Source organism: Pongo abelii, chromosome 6 (genome assembly GCF_028885655.2).
Source record: "Pongo abelii isolate AG06213 chromosome 6, NHGRI_mPonAbe1-v2.0_pri, whole genome shotgun sequence".
NCBI classification, from domain to species: Eukaryota; Metazoa; Chordata; class Mammalia; order Primates; family Hominidae; genus Pongo; species Pongo abelii.
Window position 1 is genome coordinate 105,196,564 of NC_071991.2, and position 24,715 is coordinate 105,221,278.

A 24,715-nucleotide genomic window follows, 5' to 3' on the forward strand; every position below is an offset into this window, starting at 1 on the left:
TTCCCTCCTCTTCCCAATCCACTTGGTCAAGACCTGCAACCTTCGAACTCAGTTCAACTTTCTAATACATTAGAAAAGTGCACTAAGAAAGAAGCTATAGAAGTAAACTATAACTTATAGAAATATTTTCCTTTCCAGGTGTTTTTGTTAGGTTATCTAATTTGGTTCTCATGCTTTTCAGATGAGGCTACTGACACTCAGAGAAGTTATGGAACCTCTTTCAGGTCAGAAAGTTAATGATCCAAATAAATGTCAAAGTAACAAGGTTTCAGACAACGTGTGTGGAGAAAAATTTTAAGTCACGGGAGAGGGCATTTCAGAGCAGCATTTTGCGTTCTGAAGCCTTCTACGTACACTTAGGCCCACATATGATCTGACATTTTGGTAGCTTTGTGTGTGCTGTATTCATCTATGGAAATTTCAATCACATTTGGCTTCCAGAATATACTCTGATCAGTAGCCCTTCTGTCAGGCAAAACCTCTCAGGCCATGCCATATGTTCCTGAGATCTTAGAGACACATCCATTCCATACCTCCTTCTGGAGTATTAAAGACTCTGTCAGGGCTGGCTGGGCCCTCCCCTTTCCCATTGACCACTCGGACGTTCAGTGTGTAGTGGCTAAAGGGCTCTAGCCCCGGCAACATGCCATGAGTCTTGCTGCCTTGGAAGGTGAGGATCTTTTTCTCAATGTGACGTCTGTTTCTTTTAGATGAACTCTGTGTCTTCCAATAGTAAATCTGAAACAGCAAGAACAAAAGTCAGGAATGCACAAAGGAGCAAACAAGATTCCTTATGCTCACAAAATTGAAATTGTTGTTTTTCCAGAAAATTCCCTTGGTATATTTTAGAAGAAAATTACTAGCAAAACTGATGGATATTGATTCTGAGGCAAGAGGAATAGAAGCCCATAGATAATGAGGGAAATTAAATTACAACCACATGACAAAGCTGGGCTACTACTGTCGTAGGAGTCTAAGGAAAATGAAAACAGCACGAGACCCATATGGTTTTCTCTAGAACATGAGGCAAATGGAGGACAATAGGATTTAAGTCTTTTACTTGTATAAAATATTCTAAAAATAAAAATTACTGCCCAATGTTTACATATTTTTCTAGAATTAATACATATTCACGTACAATCTATCATTTAGTTTAATCCTAAACACCACAGTGAGGCTTTTATTACGTTATTCATATGGTGCAGATGAACGTGTGGGCTACTAAGTGACTTTCACAGCCACAGAGGTATCAAGAGCCACGGGGGATCCTCCACTGAAAGTCTAGAATTTTTCCACTAAATCAAACTGTATCACTTAGTTTAAAATACTTTTTTTTGTATTCGATTGCAGGCATAGGTTTTGGAGAGATGGATAAGAAAGTGTTGATTAATTTTGGTCACAAATCCAGAATTGTTGTTTACTAAGTCCTCTTAAATTCTTAGGAATTTAATGGCATTTTCAGGAGAAGTCAACATTTATATGGAATCTGGCAATGCTGGGGGGAAAAAAAAAAAAAAGTTGAATGTGATGTAGTACAAAAAGTAACCTCTAGGGGTCAGGCTTAACAAATCAAAGTAGTGACTGTATGCTTGGCTGCCTATCAGTAAAAAATCTCTATGAAATCAGTGCCTTTCAAGAACAAAGATAATGGATATTTATCTTTCAGTACTTCTCAAGAACAAAGATAATGGATATTTATAAGAATGACCTAGCTAAGAGTATATGGTCTTAAAGTATATTCTGAATTATTTTAAAAATGTGTAAATGATTATCAGGATAATTTTGTGTGTTCAACACGTGGTCCATATTGCTTTAAAGCTGGCTACAGTTGGTAATATTCTAGGTCTTTAAAAAATTAATTTTCCCCATTTTGTATACATACTTAGTTGGTAGAATGTTAGATCATCAGTGGGAAACATGGAGAAAACTTTTTTTTTTTCTTATTTTGGATGCAGTGAGATTTCAAGTCAACTCTGGCAGTGGCTACCTGAGGCAATGAGCCAAATGAACTCTTCAGTCCACAAGTTCACAAAGCAATGAACCAAATAAGCCCCACCTCCTGTGGTGTGCATGACAAGTGGCATTCGCTGCTGCCCTTACTAAAGAAAACCACAAAAGATCCCCCTCCACTTGCCCGATAGCCTTGTAGGTGTCCTCGGATGCTTTTCAGAGGTACTGGGTCCCAGTGCACCTCAGCTAAGGTACTGTTCACCACATTCACACGCACGTTCCCAGGAGCCACCATTGGGACTAGGAAAAGGACAGGGAAGCGGTAGAAGTATCAATGTTATTTTTAATTTCATCCATAAATAGGACTATCTCTAATAATTTTGGCTTGAAGCATACTGCAGACCTATTCTATGGATTATTAAGGCTTGAACACAGATTTTGGGGTATCTATTTGGCTTTGTGAGAGATTTTTTTTTTTAAGAGATGGTGTCTTGCTATGTTGCCCAGGCTAGACTCAAATTCGTTGGCTCAAGGGATCCTCCCACCTCAGCATCCTGAGTAGGAAAACAAGATTTTTAAAAAAGTAAAATTTACCCTTGAACAACACAGGTTTGAACTGCATGGGTCCACTTACACTTGGATTCCCCCCACCCCCCCCAAAAATACAGTCAGCCCTCTACATCTGCAGGTTCTGCATCTACAGCCAGAGAAGATGGAAAACACAGTATTCCTGGGTGCAAAACCCACGGACACGGAGGGCTGATTTTTCATATAGGAGGGTTCCATAGGGCTATCTGTGGGACTTGAGTATTTGCAGATTTGGGTATCCAAGGCAGGGCATCCTGGAACCAATCCCCTGTGGATACCAAGGGACAACTATACTGCAATCACCTTGAACGTTCTGAACTTCTCTTTCTTACACAGCAGGCTGTTTAAATTCAGAGAAGTCGTGCAAAATAATTGCCACCTTCCTCCCTTGCAACCTGAGCAGCTCTGGAAATGGCCTTGGGCTTGCACCTTGGTAAGTCTGTTTTGCTGGGGAAAAGTAGAAAGGAAATGGCATCACTTACGGTCTTCTCCAGAATGTCCCATGACTACAGCTGGCTCGGGGGCAAACCCCACGTCATTCAGGGCCTGAACTTTGATCAGGTATGGAACAAAGGTTGGCGTGCCTGAGACAATATATTTGGATACATTTGCCACAACCACAGATGTCCATTCATCATCACCATCTTTCTGGCGCCAGCTAACTTTGTACTGAAGGCCTGGCCCATTAGATTCGAAACCATTCAAGGGCTACAAGGAAAGCCAAATAACCAGAGCTTGTAACACAAATCAACTGCACAATCTTTTACAGGAACAGCAAATTCAATTCCCAGACCTACAGAAAGTGATCATTGAAATACTAAAACACAAGCTATTAACCATTTTCTCCAGGGACCTTCTATCAATTGTGCATTTGCAATGAGATTCAAAGCTTGTTTGGGATCAACATTTCAAAGGTTGTAAATTACTATCTTGATGCAATAAATACCATATAAACCTTTCAAAGTCTGGCTCTACCGTCAAGGATGGTGATTCTTCAGACATTTCGGTCACATAGAATCCTTTATATATTCCTGTTTGTGCAATAGTACATCATTGTCCATTTTATTTGCAGATGGAAACTTACAGACTGTTTTCCTCTTTATTAAAAAAAGGCTAGCCTGTCATTCTGTTGTTTCTACAGGTTTGTATAAATATAAGTATGTACATATATGTATACATATCTAAGTATGCATGTATGGATCTATCTAAAATAGGTTTTGAATTATGAGTAAATATATGTTAATTTTCCAAATCCGGAAAACACAGATAAGCTTTCCCCACTAAAGAAGTTAACTGCTGGGAATGGCTTGGTGGTTCTTTTTTTCTTTTGAGATGGAGTCTTGCTCTGTCACCCAGGCTGCAGTGCAGTGGCGTAATCTCCGCTCACTGCAACCTCCGCCTCCTGGGTTCAAGCGATTCTCCTGCCTCAGCCTCCTGAGTAGCTGGGATTACAGGCATGCAGCACTACACCTGGCTAATTTTTGTATTTTTAGTAGAGACGGGGTTTTCACCATGTTGATCAGGCTGGTCTCAAACTCCTGACCTCATGATCTGCCCGCCTTGGCCTCTCAAAGTGCTGGGATTATAGGCATGAGCTACTGGCCCGGGCCCCGGCCCCAGGTGGTTCTTTATGATAACACTAGCTAGCATTTTTTTGAGCACGTGTATATGCTAGGCACTGTTCTAGGTGCTTTATATGTATTAGCTCCTTTAATACTGTGAAATTGGTTCTATTATTACTCCCATCATACAGATGCCTAACAGAGATGTTAAACAACTGGACTCAGATCACAGAGTTAGTGGCAGAGCTGGGATTTGCACCAAATCATTTTGACTCCAGAGCTCAAGCTTTTAGCAACTATATAATACTGCCTCTTAAGTAAAGATATATATGTATCTTTATATATTTATATATATATATATATTTTCCCCAGAAATAGGTGAAATGAGATTTTAATGTAGATATTATTTTCAAACAACTTTTTCACTCTAAAAAATAGCAAATAAATTTGAAGGCATCATAGCTCACCTTCCACGTAATCACCAAATTATCAGGCTCTGATCCCAGTCCTTCCACAGCTGTGGGGTTTTTATCTGGTTCTGGAAGTTAAGCAGCCACACATGTGTAAGCTTTGGCCTTTTGCAAAGGGTGGAAAACTTTTTTATTATATTTCGTACCCTAGAAGTCCCGCTTTCCCGCTTTACCTGAGGCTTTCGTCAAATACTGCTCAGACACCTCGCTGGGCAAGCTCTTCCCGATGCTGTTCACTGCCATCACGCGGAAGGAGTAGTTCACATAAGGAGACAGCTTCAGCTGGGCTGTGGTCTGTGTTCCAGAAACTTCAGTTTGGTGGTGCCACAGCCCTGGCTCGTGCATTGCATCTTCATATTCGATGATGAATTCTGGTCACGACACACACACACCAAACCCAAGGCCATGAATTCAGTCAACCCAGGGGTAGCTGCTATCAATAACTAACAGGGCAACCCAACACGAGCAACCAAACATGAATTATTTTACTTTCAAGAAAAATGCCATTAAAATATTTTGATTTCAGAGTTATCATTATCCTCAACACTTGAACACACATGGATAACATTTTAGTGGAAAAACGGTATCTCACTGTATTTAATTTAATTTCTCCTATTACAAAAAAATTTGACCACCTTTTCATATATTTAAACTTTTTAGGGATATATGGATTAATTCTAAACAGTTTCAGATTTTACCAAATCTGGTATTCTTTCTCTAGCATGCTGAATTTAGTTACTTAAAACTGTTTAGAATTAATCCATATATCTCTAAAAAGTTTAAATATATGAAAAGATGATCAAATTTTTTTCATAATAGGATAAATTAAATATAGTGAGTGCCATTTTCCACTAAACATATAGGCAATAATCAAAGGTTTAACACACTTTGTTGACTATGACACAAGGAATCAAGCATTCTCTGACTTTGTAGGAAGTGTAAGTTGGGACAACTTCTATATAAGACAATTTAGAAAATCTGTCAATATTTAAGGAACATACTAAATTTCACTTCTAGCAATTTATTTTGAATAAATGGACTCACACAAATGGCTCAAACACACATGAGAAATAATTTACATTGCAGTATTATTTGCAATTGAAACAACCTAATTGCAAACAACCTAAATATCCATCAACAGGACACTGACTAAACAAATTACACTAGGTCCACACAATGGAATACTCTGAAGCTGTTAAAAATGACTGTCAGCCAGGTGCAGTGGCTCACACCTGTAATCTCAGCACTTTGGGAGACCCAGGTGGGTGGAGTCCAGGAGTCTGAGACCAACCTGGGCAACCTAGCAAAACCCTGTCTCTACAGAAAATTAACTGGGTGTGGTGGCGTGCACCTATAGTTCCAGCTATGGGGGAGGCTGAGGTAGGAGGATCACCTGAGCCCAGAAGTCAAGGCTGCAGTGAACCATGATCAGGCCACTGCACTCCAGCCTGGACAGAGTGAAACTCTGTCTCAAAAAAGGGGGGGGGGGTGGGGGGGAAAGAATAGCGCTGTTCCATGCGTACTGAAATGGAATGATTTCTAAAGTGTATTATTAAGTGAAACCAAGCAGCCAAGCAGGGGATAGAATCATGTGTGCTGGATACTATGCTTGTGTAAATGTAAAACAAAATCACTACAACAAATAAACAGACATATTCGCTTGCATATAAATGCATATTACCTCTCAGAGAATATAAACCGATAATATTGGTGTGGCCAGAGGAGCTGGGAGACAGAGGCGGGAGGAAGACATAGTTTTCAGTGCATACCCTCTGCGTCTACTAAAATTCTGTGGTATGTACACACTTTACCCTTGTAAAATAATGGGTATTTGGATATTCACTGATTGCCTACTATGTACCAGGTACCATGATATGCACTATAAACACAAAGATGAACTAAAAATATTATATGTGTTGCAGTGGTTCAAAACTAAGTCCTTGGAGTTCTCCTTTCAATCTACATTCATCTTTGGATGATCTCCAGTCCTATAAATGGATGACTTTCATGTTTACATCTGTAGCCCAGACCTCTTCTCTGAACTGCAGACTCAGGAAGTCCAATTGTCTGCTCGACAATTCCACTTGGTTGTCCATGACAGCATCTCAAACTGGATAGTACCAAAACTAATTCTAATCTTCCTCTCCAATTGATAGTGACAACCCAGGACAAAATCTGGCATCCTTATTTCCCTACTTCTTCCACACTCTTGGTAGTACAATGGCCTGTACCATTAAAATATATCCAAAATCTGACCATTTCTCAGTCTATTCCAGGCCACCCTCATCTCTTGTGTGAATTATCACATAACCTCCTAACTCAGTAGTTCCCAAACTTTCTTGGTTCATGGTGTACTTAGTGTCTCCATAATTTATTTTTCATGGCTCCCTTCGGCGAAAAGAATTACCTAATGTTTTCATGTATTAAGTAGCTAGGTTCATACAACTTTATATGTATTTATATCTTAAATAAATGTAAACAATTTAAACAATTTTAAATCTATTTATATCTTAACAATGTAAAGCTTCTCTTATATAAGTTCTCAAACCTTGTAAACAGATTGGACACCACCTTGCACATTTCCTATTCCCCACTGATTTCCATGTGGCACTTGCTTTTTATCACAGCAAACGCTTTGCAGAGATATAACATTATCACAAAATGACATGGGATATAAAGTTGAACCTGTAATCTGCCTCAAGCTAATTTCATGTGATGTTTGACAGATGTCATTGTGTTTTTTTAATATCAGAATTTAAAAGTTAAAACTTTAAAATTATTCCAAGGAAGGTACCCCTGTGAATTCACTGAGGTACCACAGGGCACTTCAGTGCACAGTTTGGGAACCATGGTCTTACCCAGTCTCTCTGCTTCCCTTCTTGTTCTTCTATACACTATTTTCAATAGACAAGCCAGAGTTATTCATTCATCACTCCTCTGTTAAAACCCTCCAAGGGCTTTTCCATCTTCACAGTGGCATACAGGACCTTGCACAATTCCCACTCTACACACCCACCGCCTAACTCTTCACCTCTTTGACCTTCTCTCCTCCCTCACTTTCCCTTTTTCATTTCACTGCAGCCACACTGGCATCCTAGCAGACACGCCCTGTCTTAGGGCCTTTGCTCTTTTCCTTTGCTCTTGCTGGAAAGTTCTTCCCCTAGACAACTGCATAGTGTGCTCACTGACCTCCCTCCCCTGTCTTGATTGACATATTCAAATATTCTTTCAGTGTGGCCTTTCCTATTCACACTATTCACAATTATACCCCTAGCTCCACATCTCTTTCTGCTGATTTGTTTTTTGCATGCCCTAAACACATATAAACACAATCATATGTATCAACAGATATATATGAGTTTGAGTCCTCTAGGGAGCAAAGGCTAAGACAGAATTAGAAGTGCAAGAGGTGGCCGGGCACAGTGGCTCACGCCTGTAATCCCAGCACTTTGAGAGGCCGAGGCGGGTGGATCACGAGGTCAGGAGATTGAGACCATTCTGGCTAGTACGGTGAAACCCCATCTCTACTAAAAATACAAAAAAAAAAAAAGTAGCTGGGCGTGGTAGTGGGCACCTGTAGTCCCAGCTACTAGGGAAGCTAAGGCAGGAGAATGGCGTGAACCCGGGAGGCGGAGCTTGCAGTGAGCTGAGATCGCGCCATTGCACTCCAGCCTGGGCAACAAAGCGAGACTCCATCTCAAAAAAGAAGAAGTGCAAGAGGTCTATTCGGGAAAATGTCCATAGAAGAAAAAAGGGAGAGGTAGCAAGGAAGCCTGAAGGAGGGAAGACCTTCAGACCACAATGCTGGTCTGACATCTGTAACAGGAAGAGGGGGAGAGAAGGAGGAGTGAGTAGGAGGAGCCTCAGACTACAGTATAGTATAGCTCTGGGATAGTCTCAGCCAGGTCAACCAGGAGCCCAAAGTACAGTCTGCACAGGAGGAGTTCTGCATTAGGCACGTGTGACCTCTGGGACCTTTGCTGTGCCCAGTCACTGGAGCACCCCAAAGAGCGTGGCCTCATGTGAACTCTGCAGTGGAGCCTTAGAGAAGGAGAAGTAGATGGAGGCTGTGGGTTAACACTCCTTACAGCAGGTTCGCTCTTCAAGGTAGATCTGAGTCCTCTGCATGTGTGTGTGTGTGTGTGTGTGTGTGTATATATATATATATATATATATATGTTTACGTGCAGATATAATGACATTATACTTAATAATGTATTATTAATTTTATCTTATTTATGTCTTCATCTAAAATATAAGCTCCATAATCACAGAGATTTTTGACTATTTTGTTTTAGAACAATGTCTGGCACACAGTAGGCACTCAAAAATATCTGTTGAATGAATAAGTAAATGAAGGAAAGAGTAGAAATGCCTGAAATCTAATGGTATTATTTTAATATAGGAAAAAAGAGTCTCTAAGCCATCTAACCAGCTAACTCTGGCTAATGTAGCCAATGAGCTAGAAGACTGGGCCTGGATGAATTTGTGTTCTGATCAAGGACACCGAACACTCAAGTAGGGAAAAGAGTACCATTAAACAACACAAGATAGAGGAAGGGCTTTTGTTAAATTTTAGTGGAAATATTCTACTTTACCAGGAGGTGCAATAAATCAACACACCTATCATTTCAGAATCATCTTAGGTAGTCATCAGAAAGGAATTTAGTCTTCCTGCAGTATATGCCTGAAGGTAATAATGTATTTCAGGCATGTGACCTGATTGTGTCTGCCTCTTAAGTATCTCTTTGGTTTTACAATTAAACTTCTAAGCTTACCTACAGTCTAATTTTATTATGCTCTTCTAGTATCCTTATGACATTGTCCTTCCTTATTTCCTAGGCCCTAGGCTTATGTCACCAAGGTGAGAAGCTCACATTGTTGAATGGGCAACTTTGTAGCAGGGACTAATGGAAAGAAGGAGACCTAGGTTGGAAGTTAAGGTAGAACCCGTTATCTACGCCCAGTTCTGTTACCAACAGTGGGTTGAAAAGTTACTTTACTCATCAAGTCTCAGTTTCCTAATACAAAGACAGAGCTATTCAGCACCTGCTCCTCCTAACCTTTTCTCCCAGAAGAAATGGGCAAAATAAACAACTAACTTAAGGTGTATCTTTCTACATGGTAGATATTTAAAGTGATTTTTATGGATCTTAAACACAAATGACAGTGTATTTGATTAACCAACATCTTCAGCAATTAAGGGGTGTCCTATTCTAGGTGTAACCAGGAATAGTTTCAGCTCTGAAGAGAGGAAGGACATAAATAAATATTTTTGTTCTTTCAGTAATGAAGCAGAGAATCCCAGTAAATACCTTTGTGAGGAAATTCAGTTGACTGTTACAAAGTGCTTCAAACATGGCCATTTAGTTGACTGGTAATAGAGCAAATAATACCACATACTTGTAATGGGGCTATTGTTGTCATCGCCTGGGGTCCATGACAGCTGAACACTTTTGTCAAGTTGATCTGTCAGTTCTAAGTCAAAGGGAGGATTTGGGACATCTGTAGACCAAACATACACACATCATGGTCACCCATCCATCTTTAAGAGGCTCTCCTTTACTCGTGATACTATTCACAGAGGGGACATCTTAAAGACACAGCACACTTGATAGTCAATGAGCATGCAACTGAAAGGAAATGTGCACAGCTGAGGCTGCTGGGAACACACGAACACACACAAGATAACCCATCAATGAGTTCTGCTCACTTGTTTTTCAAAGGAAACGAAAGCATTTGTAACCAAACCCAGTGAAGCAGACACATGTGGTTCATCAGCACTCTCAGCGTTTCTTCTCATAAACATGAATGGGCACAAACATGAAAAATAATAAGCTTAATTTCTAATACATGGGAAATAGAGAAAGCAACTGCTGAAAAAAGAAATATAGGCAAAAAAAGGTGCTGTTTAAAGAAAATTCAAATGTTCTTTCTAAAAAAATGCTGAATAACAGATTTTGGGGCTCTGAAAGAATCTTTATATTTTGCGTAAGAATGCTGAAATAGATGCTATGGAGGTAGCCCTCAGCATGCATAAGTGTGTTTACTCCCAGAAGACAACAGCATATAGACAGACACATGTTGGGATGAAGGTGTCCTAGAAGCATGTCTGCCTCTTCTAATGGTGCTTCTGAGATCCAGAGAGTTACTGTTCCCCCCAGGCCTTTATTTGACCTTGCTCCTAGGAGCATCTCTGGCTCTTAGGGGACCAGAGACCATACAAATATATATGCTTTTTTTTCTTATCAGTCATAAGGCAGTAAATGTCTACAAAGCACAGGTTTTATATTGGATAATTAGATACAATATTAATAATATTGTGCAAAACCAGCTGTGATGCCAAAAATTGATTTTTGTATTGATGTACTGAATAAAGATGAAGGTTCTCTAAATAAAAAGATTTCTGGAAATGATTTCTGACTTATTTTCCAGATTCTAAAAAGCCACACAACATAAATGTGCCCCTCCTTTTGGTCTTTCTTGAGTGATCTGTCTTTTGTTAACACATGGTGAGTCGGTTTTCTCTGATATAAAAGTTAAATGTTGTTCTAAACATCTATTTTTCCCCATATACATTTCTTGAAAATGGAATCCCAAAACAAGATTTTTCCCAAACAACTTTTAATAAATTGAGATGAAAGCCTAATTTGTAGACTCATATTAGAAATAGCTTTTTCATTCTGTAAAATGTGGATGATGGCTTTTGAAAAAGCACTATGCTACTTTACAAGGAAATTGCATCAAAGAGGGACTTTTATCAAATGAAGTGATTTTATAATAGCACATGAACTATTTAGAAAGAACTGGCAACGAACTTGGTGAAAAATCTGTGGTTATGATGAAGAAATGATTCATTGTCAGTAAATGGGTGACACAACATAACAACTGACAGAGACCTTTTCCTTAAGAAACACAATTACGTGACATAGAAAAGAAAGTTATGAATATTTTCTGCAAATGTGAAATTGTTTGACAGAAAACAGAGAAAGAAGACTCATATTAGTTTACCGTAAACGGGAGCTGGAGTTGGAGTAGGAGCTAGAAAGGACATTAATATAAAGGATTTTAATCAAAATTAGTAATGGAAAGATACAAGATAGCACAAGATGACAAAGATTGTACATTATTCAAGGTTATAAAATTAAGCCTATGCTTAGCTGTGAGACACAGCATTGATAAACATGCAGTAACAATTTAGGAAAAAAAACCTTCAATCTTAGATACAAGCAGATCATTTCTCCTTATTTTATTACAAAAAAAGGTTACTAATGTGCATATCCACCATTTCACCCAGTGCTGCTACACAGCATATTTATACTGAAATTATTGCCTCCAAGGCATCTTTCAAAGAAGAAAAACATGGGTATGAACTCACCCATGCATATTAACAAGCAAATATTTGATATTTACAATTTTTATCTTATTTTTTATTTTCAACCAAATGCAGGGAAGCCAGTTGTGCTATTTTTGTTTTCGTTCTTACCAACAACGCTAAGCACAGCGCTGGCGGAGACGCTGTCCAGAGTGGTGTTGGCCACACACGTGTAGGTCCCGCTGTCATCGTCACTGACATCAGCTACCACTAGATGATCCTTGTCAACAGTGAACCTGTGGATAGAATGCATTCAGAGTAGCTGAAATGGACATGCAGCCATACCGTATAAATGCTTCACTGCCAGGAAAAAAAACTGTAAATTTGATAAAGGAGAAAGATGGTAAACATTTTCAAAAGTTAGAGCAAAATACATATCACTTTAAGAATGATTAAAGTTGAAAAACAATGAGAATTAATTAGAATCTTGGGTTAGAAGGGATAAGTCCTCTGGTACAGTATTTTTCAACCAGGCCTCTAGAGCACGGGTCCCCAAACCCTGGGCCAAGAACTGGGTACTGTCCTGTTAGGAACTGGGCTGCAGAGGGGACCGCTGCTCTAGAGGGTGTGGTAGAAGCTTCCTTAGGCCCCAGGGGAATGGGGGGGGGAGTGAAGTTGAGCTCTGCCTCCTGTCAGATCAGTGGCAGCACTAGATTCTCACAGGAAGGTGAAACCTATTGTGAACTGTGCAAGTGAGAGATCTAGATCTAGACTGTGCTCTCCTTATGACAATCTAATGCCTGATGATCTGTCACTGTATATATTACATGTAATAATATATACATGTATATACGTATTACAACATAATAATAATAGAAATAAAGTGCACAGTAAATGTAATGCGCTTGAATCGTCCTGAAACCATTGTGCCCCCACCCTGTCCGTGGAAAAATTGTCTTCCATGAAACCCGTCCCTGGTGCCAAAAAAGTTGGGGACCACTGCTCTAGAGGGAGAGGAAGGAGCTTCCTTAAGTTCCCAGCGGAATGAGGCAAAGAATAGTTCCAGCATTAGTCTTACTAAAGGGCTTTACTAAGGCTTTTGCTGCCAAGAAACATTGGAAAACCACTCATTCAGTTCAATTTCTATCAAAGTATATATTTTAAATACTTTATTATTTACTGCAGAAAATCATGTCATTTTCTTACATGTATAAACTCTCATAGGAGAAATTAAATGCAAAGAATAATAATTTGCTTTATCCCTAGAAACAGGAAGATTTAGATGAACAATCTCTCTAAGACTTCTCTAGAGGGAACTTGTAGGCATGAAAAATTGCTCAGTAGATCAAAAAATTAATGTATAGAGAATTCATGTATTATTTTAATGAAACTGCATAAGTCATAAACTGTCTTCTCAGTTAATTTCCAAGTAAAAGCTTCAGCCAACTTAACCTGATGGTCATTTCTTTATGTTTCCTTTTAATCTTAAAAACAGGGTCTCACTCTGTCACCCAGGCTGGAGTGCAGTGGTACAGTCATGGCTCACTGCAGTCTCAACCTTCTGGGCTCAGGTAATTCTCCCACCTCAGCCTCCCAGGTAGCTGGCACAGGTGTGAGACCACCATACCTTTTCATCTTTATCAGCTCAACAAATAAAATTGACTAGTTCAAGCAAAATTAGTTGGAGACTCTAGGCACATAAAAGAGAAGGCCACAGAGTTCTTCTGGGGTCACTAACAAGCAATAGGGCAATATTTAGGCACCACAACTTTAGGTCAGCTGTAGGTGAACCACAGAAATGATTTCGACCAGAATACAGCATTCCTTCTAATAGACAGTGAGGCCTATAGCCACTTTGCTAAAACTCACACATTCTACTCTGTACTACTACGTCAAATTGAGGGTCTCATCTGGAAAATGCCATGACCTTTCTTCCATTCTTAATGAAATCTGCAGCATGCTTGGGCTCTTTTAAATGCTCTACTTGTTTTTGTTTTTCCTTCCCCTTTCACTGGCTTTAGGTAAAATCAAAAGAAAAACTCTCTACCCAAATAAAAACGAGTGTCTTTTAAAATACTGACAAGGATTTGAGCAGTCTTTGGTGATTAAAGAGGTCATATTTCTGCTTATTTGTAGAAAGGTAATGAAAACATCTGTTGAGACTTCGCTGTTCAAGGTATAAAACAATGGATGTTGTCCAGGCCTGAGGGTTTTTTCCCATCCTGAATTACACAAGAGACCAGCATGCAAAGATAGACAAACATTCTCAGGGTCCTATTTCAATCACCTGATACCTTCTTGGGTACATATATTTTACAGTAGGGAGAAAATGCATATCTCTCTATTTTGGAGACAGCAGACTTCAGAAACTAAAAACATCACCATAATTGACTACATACTAGACCTTTAGTTCAAGAATAGCTTAAAGAAAGAATGAAGAGAAAGTAAAGAAATCGTCTTCAAATACCTTTCATCACTGGGCAGTTCCCTGTTGTCCTTAAGCCACAGGACAGTGAGGATTAAGGTGTGATCATGTTTCACTTTGCATTCAAAGGACACCATGCTCCCTCTTTGCACAACTGCATATTCGGGCTGTTTAACGATCCATGTAGGATCTGAAATGTAAAGTCATCATTATCCATTTGGCAAAGCTGGAGAATTTGTTCAAAGTAATTTAAAAATTAAACACATTACCTCTGCCTTACCTTTGATTTCTAAGTGAACTTCATTCTTTGCCATCCCTAATTTATTCCTTGCAACACATGTATAAGTTCCTGTACTGTCCTTTTGGGCTACAGGAATTTCCAAAGTTCCATTTTCATGTAAAACATAAATATCTTCATGAAGAGCACTTCCTTTAGCTCCTTTAAACCTTCATTACAGAAATTATCACAATGAGAATAAAAACACACCATATTTTGAAGTCAGTCATAAAATGCCATGTTCAAGGTCAGCACGACCATGATGAATGTGAAAGTTGCAAGGCTAGAAGGATTGTACTTTTGAAAGTATCAATAGGAAAATAATCAGGGAAGAAAAAAAGGCATGTATGTCAGAGAGGAGAAGTGAAACGGATGAAACAAACTAAGTGTGAATCTGTTACCTTCACTAGGAAAATCATCTGCATAAGCATCCATTTTTCTTCTCTGGGGTTAAGGTAGGGGCCAAGGGAAATTTTCCTGTAATCTTAACCCTGCATATATTCTGACCTCAGTAGTTGGAACTTAGCACAGCATCTAGGACCTGACAGATGACCAGTAAAGAATGTTCCAGTTTTCTTTCATTCATTCCTTCTGAGCCATTGCTTATCCATCCTAGCCTTGTCTCTTTCAGCTAAAGTAAACAAGCTAGGAGGAGCTAGAGGACTTAAACCTCCGGTGGCATATGAAAGGGGATGGTCTGAAGTGGGGAGTAAAAGAACATGGGAGAGCTTGGCTGGATCCAAGTCAGGAAGATCTGGTGCGAGAAGTACTCAAGAGAAACAATGGTAAGAATAAATTCTGCTTTGGAGTTTATAGAACCCCCTACTATACCACAGGATATTTTATTATCAAGGAATATCCCCTAACTAGTCCCTCCAGCCACTACTCACAAAATCCCAGGGGATGTCCATGGCATTGTGAAATACAACAGCCTTAAATTTTTTAAAAAATCATTTACATGTAGATCTGTGCTTGATAGAGTGTGCTGCTAAATAGATTATACACATTAAAGTATTTAACACAGAGCCAGTAGTTAATAAATATTTGTGAAATAATGAATGAATTTAATAATTAACAGTGTAGGCCAAGCACAGTGGCTCACACCTATAATCCTGGCACTTTGGGAGGCTGAGGCGGGCGGATAACCTGAGGTTACGAGTTTGAGATTAGCCTGGTCAACATGGTGAAACCCTCTCTCTATAAAATATACAAAAAATTAGCCAGGTGTGGTGGCAGGCGCCTGTAGGCCCAGATACTCTAGAGGCTGAGGCAGGAGATATGCTTGAACCCAGGAGGCAGAGGCTGCAGTGAGCTGTGATTGTGCCACTGCACTCCAGCCTGGGTAATGAAGTGAGACTGTCTCAAAAGAAAAAAATATATATTAACAGCGTAATGGATTGTGTGGTGCCTTTCCCTGTTTGTTTTTTGAATAAACCCAACATATTTAGAATATGAAGGCTTTAGCAAACATTTTAAGTACTGAAAAACACACAGAGCTGCTACTTACCACTCGATGGTTGGGAGAGGAGACCCAAAGAAGGCACAGTCTAGTAAAGCTGGCCTGTTTGCAATGACCTGGTAGAGTGTGTTTGCAGGTGTGAGGATTCGTGGTGGCTCAGCTATAAATATTTTTAAAAGGTAAAGTAAATATTAGAATACATTTTAGGACTATAGTTTATTTATTGTATTTTGTTTTAAGGTCATTAAAGTTTATGGTAAAGCACAAGCAACCTATCTCTCTCCTTATGTTCTCTATCAGGCATAATGCTGCCAGTCACTCAAGGCAAAAAAATACATTTTTCCTCCCTCTACCTCCTGCCCTACTTCTTGCTCAGACATCATTGTAGTTGTTGATTTACTGTTGAGTCCACTGCAGTCAGGGAATGAGACTTTTGATTTATCCCCAGCACAGTGTCTGGCACAAAAATAACAGCCAAGTATATTTTTGTTGAATGACTGACTCATCATAACCCTAGTGGGTGGGAATGGTGGGGAACACATAAGCTGGCAGAAAAAGCAGAGTGATGAGTGTGATGGCTGAAAAAGTGGAACCACAGCAACAAAAACAAAAATAGACAAATGGGATTACACCAAACTAAAAAGCTTGCACAGCCAAGGAGATAGTCAACAGAGTGAAGAGACAACCTATGGAAGGGGAGAAAACATTTGCAAACCATATATCTGGTAAGGGGTTAATACCAAAATATATAAAGAACTCAAATAATTCAATAGTAAGAAAATGAATAACCTGGTTAAAAATGGGCAAGGCATTCGACTAGACAGTTCTCAAAAGAAGATATACAAATGGCCAACAGGTATATGGGAAAATGCCCAGTTATCACCAATCGCCAGATAAATGTAAATTAAAACCACAATGAGATATTATATCACACTTACTAGAATGGCTATTATCAAAAAGAGGAGATCTAAGTGTTGGCAAAGATGTAGAGAAAAGGGGACACTTAAACACTGTGGGAGGGAATATAAGTTAGTATAGCCATTATGGAAAATACTATAAAGATTGTTTATACTGTTTATACTCAAAACATTAAAAATACAACTACCATATGATCCAACGATGCCATTACTGGGTATATATCCAAAGGAAATGAAATCAGTATGTCGAGATATTTGAACTCCCTTGTTCATTGCAGTATTATTCACAAGAGCCAAGATATGGAATCAACCTAAGTGCCCACCAATGAATGAATGGAATAAAGAAACTGTGGCATATACACACAATGGAATACTATCCAGCCTTAAAAAAGAAGGAAATTCTATCATTTCCTTCATGTCGTTCATGTCATGACCACATGGATGAACCTGGAGGATATTATGTTAAGTGAAACAGGCCAGATACAGAAAGACAAACTTGGCATGATCTCCCTTATATGTAAAATCTAAAAATGCTGAACTCATAAAAGTAGAGATGAAAAAGGAAACAGCAGCCAAAAGTGCTTTCTCAACATCCACCAATATCTTAATTGCTTAGCTCTTCATAGGATTAGTGACCTTCATTTCAAGCATGAAAGAAAAATACCAAGTATTGGTTGGCTTTCTGATGGTAATTTTGTTTGAAAAGGAAGCATACCAATTTTAAAGGGTTGAGTATAATTTCCTGGCACCATGAAAACAATTCTCACAAAAATTTTAACAAATGTGGTATTTTGGTAGTTTTGTCCAATATAAGAAATAGAATGTTCACATAAGCCAACTATTTGAGAATATGTTTCAGTATATCATACTTTTTAAAATATGTTTTTACAAATAAAATAAATGTACATCTGTGACTTGGATAAAGGCCAAGCATTATGATTCATGTATTAGTTTTTAAAAATCAGAATCGTTAAATTGTTATTCAACTTGTCAGTGTCTTACGATGAAGAGCAATAATATACAGTTGCTAATAGCAGACAAATGCTATTTTCTTTTTGAGGGTTTGACACTTAGTCTAACCATCTGTAAGCAGAACAGCTTATTTGACTAGTTCTACAATAAAGAATTTGCCATTATAAAAACTGTGTTATGGAAGAACATTAAGACTGCAATATTCTGAATTTAGGGCAAGGTTTGTATCTTATCCATCCCTTATAGCTCCAAGTACTGTGCATTGCACATAGTAGATACTCAATATATTTTTGCTGATTGAACAGAAAATAACAGCAGTCATTAATTTAATTTGCCATGTCTTTAATAAAAGGAGAGCTTACCCAGCACATTTACAAATGCGTTTGCCAGTAAATATCCATAGTCATTAGAGGCATTGCACTGATATACTGCACTTGATCTTTCTTGAACATTTGAAAAAATAATCGTATCGCCATCTATTTTTCTGCTAGGGTCATCAGGGGCAACTGTTTGGATGTAAAAATAGAAAGTATTTATTACTATTTGCTTAAAAGATGTATATTAAGCTTGTAAAGTCAGTAGGACATAAATAAAGACTGATCTAAGTATATGCAGTAAGAATAAGAATAGAATTTAGGCAGAAACCAGAACATTTTCCTTCTCAGAATTGAGTTATATATTAGCAAGGGTATGTGCTCAATATTCATTTAGTCTTAAGTCGATTGATTCTGTAACACCAAGTATTATTTATTTTTATTTTCATTTTTTTAAAGACCTTTCCATTCACTTGCCCCTTGTATCTTTTTTTTTTATTATACTTTAAGTTTTAGGGTACATGTGCACAATGTGCAAGTTTGTTACATATGTATACATGTGCCATGCTGAACACCAAGTATTATTTTGAGAGATGCAGAAAAAAAACTCTTACAAGTTTAGGTGAAAATTGCATTACAAATTTAGGAAAACATTGCTGTGTTCAAGAGATTGTGGTTATTTAGAAGAAAAAAAGTTAACGATCAAGAGGAAATAGCAAAAGCTAGTAAAAAATATAGAAACACTCCAGCTTGTTCAAACCTGTTCCTTTTAGGAGCCTCTTTTTGACATAAACAAATCAACAAATACATAAACACTACGGGGCTAATAACCAAATGTGAAAATATTTAATTTTCTACTGTGGATATTCTTGAAGCTGAAGTATAAATAAATTGTGTAAATTCTTCTTGAAGACAATGTTTTCAGCTAAATCTCTCAAGTCCTTAAACATTAGGAACAGGCTTGATCCTTACTGAAGTGGAGGAATAGAACTGGCTGGGTAACATAGTATGTGAGGATTTAGTCCCGGGCATGCCCAGCAATTTGGAACTTCTGTGAGATTGGAGATGAATTCCTTTCTGTGAATGATACACTTTAGGCTTTGAGCTTATATTGCTTTAGAAGTACACTAAGAAGGATTTAGATCTCTGTCTCAGCACAATGATCAAAATCAAAACTAAATAACAGCACCTTTTCTCTTAAACTGCTCCTGCAACTTGAACCAATTAAGAAGAATTTATGTTCTTTCTAAGCACCATTTCTTTTTCCTTGGTGACAGGAAAAGGATGTGCATCTAAGACACACTCATCACTGTATTTAGACTCTTTTATTACTTTAAAAATAAAAAAAATTTGTTTCACCTGTGGTTTATTAACCCACTGTAATAAAAATCAACCAAACCATAGTACATCCTTGTTTTATGACCCAAACTCGAAGTATTTTGCTCCCCCATTCTGTAATAGTTTTCACGGTTGCTGTAACAACTTACCACAAATGTAGTGGCTTAAAACAACACAAATTTACTATCATACAGTTCTGTAGGTTAGAAGTCTGACATGGGTCATACTGCTCTAAAACCAATGCATGAGCAGGGCTGCATTGCTTTCCGAAGGTTCTAGGGGAAGATCCATGTCCTTGCCTTTTCCAGCCTCTGGAGGCTGTCCACATTCCTTGGCCCATGGTCCTCTTCCTCCATTTTCAAAGCTGTCGATGTTGCATCTCTCTGATCATTCTTCCATAGTCACCTTTCTTTCTAACCAAAGCCGGAAAAGGCACTCTGCTTTTGGGGGCTCATGTAATTAAATTGGACCCAAATTAGATAGTCCAGGATAACCTCCCCATCTCAAAGCCCTTAACCTTAATCACATGTGCAAACTCCCTTTTGCCATGTAAGGTGACATATTCATAGATTCCAGGGATTGGGATGTAGACATCATGGCGGGGTGGGGTAGAAGGAGGGATTATTCTGTCTACCACATACTGTATCACATTTATAGCCTAAAAGTCTTTTAGATGTTTTAGACTAGAATACTTTAAAAATTCGCCATACATTTAAGTTCAGAAAAAGTTTTTAGCATCCAAGGATTATTAAAACTCTAACTTACAAGTTACTCCTCATGGACTGATTAATGTCTTCATTCCCAAGGAAAAATGTAACAAAAAAGCAGTTGTTCAACACTCTGATCACCATCAGTAACTCATTTATGAAATCATCTTAGATACTCCAGGTTGTTCAACTAGTGATGTGGGGGTGTCGAGATACTTTGAATTGACTTCTTAGCTTACATCTCCTATTTATGACTCTAATCATTTCAAAATTGCCTTAAGGAACATGTTCTTCCAAACCAAAGAAAAATACAAGTCATAATTCCTTCAACAGGGTATATAGATTCGTTGATAAAACACAGCAGAGGATGGATATGACACACTGGCCTAGAAAGTGAACTGTAGCTGTGGCAGGCAGCCATGGATCCTGAAAACACAGTGTACCTTAGGGCAGGCATGGACCCTGAAAACACAGTATACCTTAGGGCGGCCATGGACCCTGAAAACGCAGTGTAACTTAGGGCGGCCCATGTGTCCCAGATCTCAAGTCTTGTATGACTGGGGCCTTTCTGACTCACACAATCTCAGTGATGCTCACCTACCGCCTCAACAAGGGGTGCTGGAACACAAAGCAGCATTTCTGGAGACTTGTTCTCTGTCAGCGATTCTTAGCACTTCTGGTCATTATACAAAAAAGATACTTGCACACACATGTTGATAGCAGCACAATTCGCAATTGCAAAAATATGGAACCAGCCCAAATGCCATCAATCAATGAGTGGATAAAGAAATTGTGTTTTTTATATATATATATATATACACACACACACACACACACACACACACACACACACACAATGAAATACTACTCAGCCATACAAAGAAATGAAATAATGGCATTCACAGCAACCTAGATGGAACTGGAGATCATTATACTAAGTGAAGTAACTCAGGAATGGAAAACCAAACATTATATGTTCTCACTCATAAGCGGGAGCTAAGCTACGAGGACACAAAGGCATAAGAATGACATATTGAACTTTGGGGTCTCAAAGGAAAGTGTGTGGGGCAGCGAGGCATAAAAGACTATACATTGGGTACACTGTGTACACTGCTCGGGTGGCGGGTGCACCAAAATCTCAGAACCTATTCATGTAACCAAATGCCACCTGTTCCCCAAAAATCTATGGAAATAAAAAATAATACAAGAATAAAGTAGAGAAACAAACTAAATTTTTAAGGTCGGTTAAAAAAAAAAAAAAAGAAAAAGGTTCTTAGCACTTCTGGACCCAGCACTTGGGCTCTCAGTGCTGGGACACTTCAGGGCACTCTCGGTGCCCACCATGTGCTCACCCTGACCGCATCTCTGTGGATGTTCCAGGCAGTGGAGTGGAGTGGCTGTGTATTTTAGACTGTGATGAGTCCCAGGCAGAGCTCTGGGCCGAATCTCTCTGGATGGGTGGCAGACTACATAAGAGTTCCTCAAATTCCTTAAATGTATTGAGTTTTTAAAAGTTACACCACCACGCAATATTTAATGGATAAAGGGCTCTAGTTCTGAAGATCTGTTGCACAATAATGTGAATATGCTTAACACTACTGAACTGTACACTTAAAATGGTTAAGATGGTAAATTTTGTTATGTGTTTTTACCACAATAATAATAATAATGTTACACGACCATGAACTTGGAGGGCAAAGCTCAACAATGTCAGTAGGACAATTTTCCCCAAGTGGAGACTCATGAGTCACAAACCATGTCAGGAAGCTTTTCTGTTGCTCTCAGTTGCACTTTTCTTTGCTATCAAATCTTTTGGAAGATATTTTTTACCTGAAAGGCATCTGACTGTATCTGCCTTATATATGCTAAATACAGCAGTCTTCAAATATTTATTTTTGGCAAGGTATTTAGGAACAAAATAAACCCTTTAGGTAATAATAATGAGTAAGCAGACCTCTCTCCATGGGAGTTTTCCTTAAGTACTTGTTGAAAAAATGCAAACAAACCCAGGAACTGTCATGGTGACATATGGAGGCTCGGCTGGTAGCTGGACACAGAGTAAAATCACTAATGTAGAGACATTTGGAGCCTTTGGATGGGCTGGTTAGTGGGTAGAGTAACTCTCTAGCATGCAAATCCAAATTATCCAGAGGAATAATCATTAATTCTGGGAATAACCAACTTCATTTGCTGTCAATAAACACTTGAGAAAGAAATTTAAAAGCACAGGATCACTACAAATAACTTAAAGCCCCAAAGGTAAGGTCCAGAGCTGGGGTGATGGCCTTCAGAAAATACTTGTAACCCAACTCTCCTGATGTTAGTAGGTAAAACTATAAACGCTTTCAACATATAGATAATGAGAATAATAATAATCATGCCACCTTACATGAACAGAATACGATCAATCTTTAAAATGTTTTTACATTTACTGCATAATTTCATTTTAAAAAGAACTTTGTGAAACAGGTTAATCACATAGTATTTTATGCTTTTTGGAGATGAGAGACTACAAATGGCAGCATGCACTTTGTTTAAATGAGGTTACTGCTCAGGTTTTCTCAGTCAACTTTGTAAACATTTCCTGGAACGTGAACACTTGGGCATAATGTAGAACACATTTCTGGGAGAAGAGTTAAATTTCCCTGTTCATTTACTTATTCCATTCCTACAAGAGGATGCCGCTGAGCCCCTTAGTTTTGTGAAACGGAAGAAGGGAGGACGCCTTGATGAAATCCCAGGAACATCCTGGACCAGTCCTACATTCTCCTCGTGCTTATCTTACATTACTGGCTTTCAACATCTTTCATTGTGAGAAAAATATGTCATTGTGCCAGGAAGAGGTCTTCTGCCCATTCTCATTCTCTTAGTTCTTTTCCCTCCTCATCCCTGAGAGGACAGGGGCCTTTTAACACAATAATGGTGTGATCTTATCCACGTTTCATGCAGAAGAGTCTGACAGACCTAATACAACGCACGTTGGAAACTATCAAGGATCTGCAAGTGTTAGACTCTCCTGCAGAGATAGGAATCACAGTGGCCACAGCCTTGGGCACCACCACCGGGATGGCACAGGCTCTCCAGTGGGGAAGACCAAGAGGAGGAAAAAGGAACTGAAGTCCTGAAAAGCAACCTCCTAGGGGAGAGCAGGGAAATGTTTTGCCCCATCCTGCCAATAGCAAGTTCATTTTCTTTCTGGTCCTGGGTTCTATTTTCACACCCTCCCATTACACAATAAAATCAAAACTCTCTTTCAGCACTAGTTCTCTGCAGCTGTGTTCTTTTTTCTGACTTTTGTAGATTGTTTTAAAACTATTTTAGGTGGTTTTGGGAAAATTCCACATTTATTTAATACAGCCTGTGATTTTTGCTTCAAGGAAAGCTTTAAGTAATCTGGCCAGTCCTGGGAAGGGGGGAAGGGCAAAGCTTTAGAAGACACTGAAATAAAAGCCCAGACGCAGACGCTTTTGGAGTTAATTTTTCCAGTTTTTTAAAACAACAGCTTTCAGGTCTGAAATGCACAGTCACAGATCAATAACATCTCATTTTGCTAAAAGAATCCTTCTTACCACTCCCCTCCCTGAACCAGCTTCTCCTTTTACGGTATTTATGTGCACTCAGCAGCCAGAACCTGCAGAGGCGAAAGGAGACAGTCAGTGTCCTTAGGTGCTCGCCTGCAAGTCAGGAGTGGGGAGGCTGTGTACCTGGCAGTATAGTCCCCTGACTTTATCTTTGTTGTGTGGCACAGGAGACAAACTTCAGGCACCTGGAGGGGACACTGCACAGCCCCTGACAACAGTACTTCAGAGGCACTGCTGTTTCCTGCCCCTCACCCGCAGCAGCTGGTCCACCTGCAATTTCTGCAGTCTCTTGGGTAGAAAGTGCTGTCAGCAAGCCAGTTTGTGCTCCCAGCTCACTTCTGGGGCCTATGCTAGGACCCCGTGATGAAAGCAAGGAGTCTTCACTGTGCTAATTCAGCCCTGTCACACACTGTAGCAGACTGTGCCCTCAGTTCCTACCTTCACCTCTCTGCATCTCCCTGCCATCCTTCCCCTCTGTCCCAGCACTGCTAGATGTATCTGTGGGGAGCACAAGTCAGCAAACTCCAGATGGGAAACAAGCACTGGTGCCCCGTTTCCAGGATGGTCCCTAACTCTCAAAGGCAATTCCCTTCAGGGGCCTCTAAATTCATGGGGCAATTACCAAGAAGGGGATGAAAAAGAGAGCAGCACAAGGCTCCTTAAATGTCTATTAATTTTTTGGATAGTTTCCGCACCCCCCTCATTCTCTCATTATTTTGGATCAGGGGAGAACAACACACAGTGGGGGCATGCAGGGTTCACTTTGAACTTAGCTGTTGAAGACTTAGCATCCACCCATGTGGCCACTCAGCAGAAGCTGCAGACGGGCCAGCTGCAGAA

At 39.2% G+C, this 24,715-nt stretch overlaps 1 protein-coding gene across 44 annotated transcripts in view; it reads right to left on the bottom strand.

The window, feature by feature from the left end:
- The window catches only part of NRCAM (neuronal cell adhesion molecule), a 314,284-nt gene that overhangs the window by 38,017 nt on the left and 251,552 nt on the right, over positions 1–24,715 (bottom strand). For 27 of the 44 annotated variants that reach the window (XM_063726124.1, XM_063726123.1, XM_054559664.2 and 24 more), the window contains 12 exons: positions 18,298–18,441; positions 16,095–16,206; positions 14,591–14,757; positions 14,353–14,500; positions 12,057–12,181; positions 11,582–11,611; positions 9,974–10,075; positions 4,744–4,941; positions 4,568–4,638; positions 3,021–3,246; positions 2,135–2,250; positions 534–738 (listed from right to left, as the gene is read on the bottom strand). In XM_063726124.1, coding sequence (XP_063582194.1) covers positions 534–738; positions 2,135–2,250; positions 3,021–3,246; positions 4,568–4,638; positions 4,744–4,941; positions 9,974–10,075; positions 11,582–11,611; positions 12,057–12,181; positions 14,353–14,500; positions 14,591–14,757; positions 16,095–16,206; positions 18,298–18,441 — 1,644 coding nt within the window. The remainder of the gene's footprint in view (positions 1–533; positions 739–2,134; positions 2,251–3,020; positions 3,247–4,567; positions 4,639–4,743; positions 4,942–9,973; positions 10,076–11,581; positions 11,612–12,056; positions 12,182–14,352; positions 14,501–14,590; positions 14,758–16,094; positions 16,207–18,297; positions 18,442–24,715) is intronic. The other 17 variants (XM_063726137.1, XM_002818345.6, XM_054559675.2 and 14 more) reach the window with 1 other exon arrangement.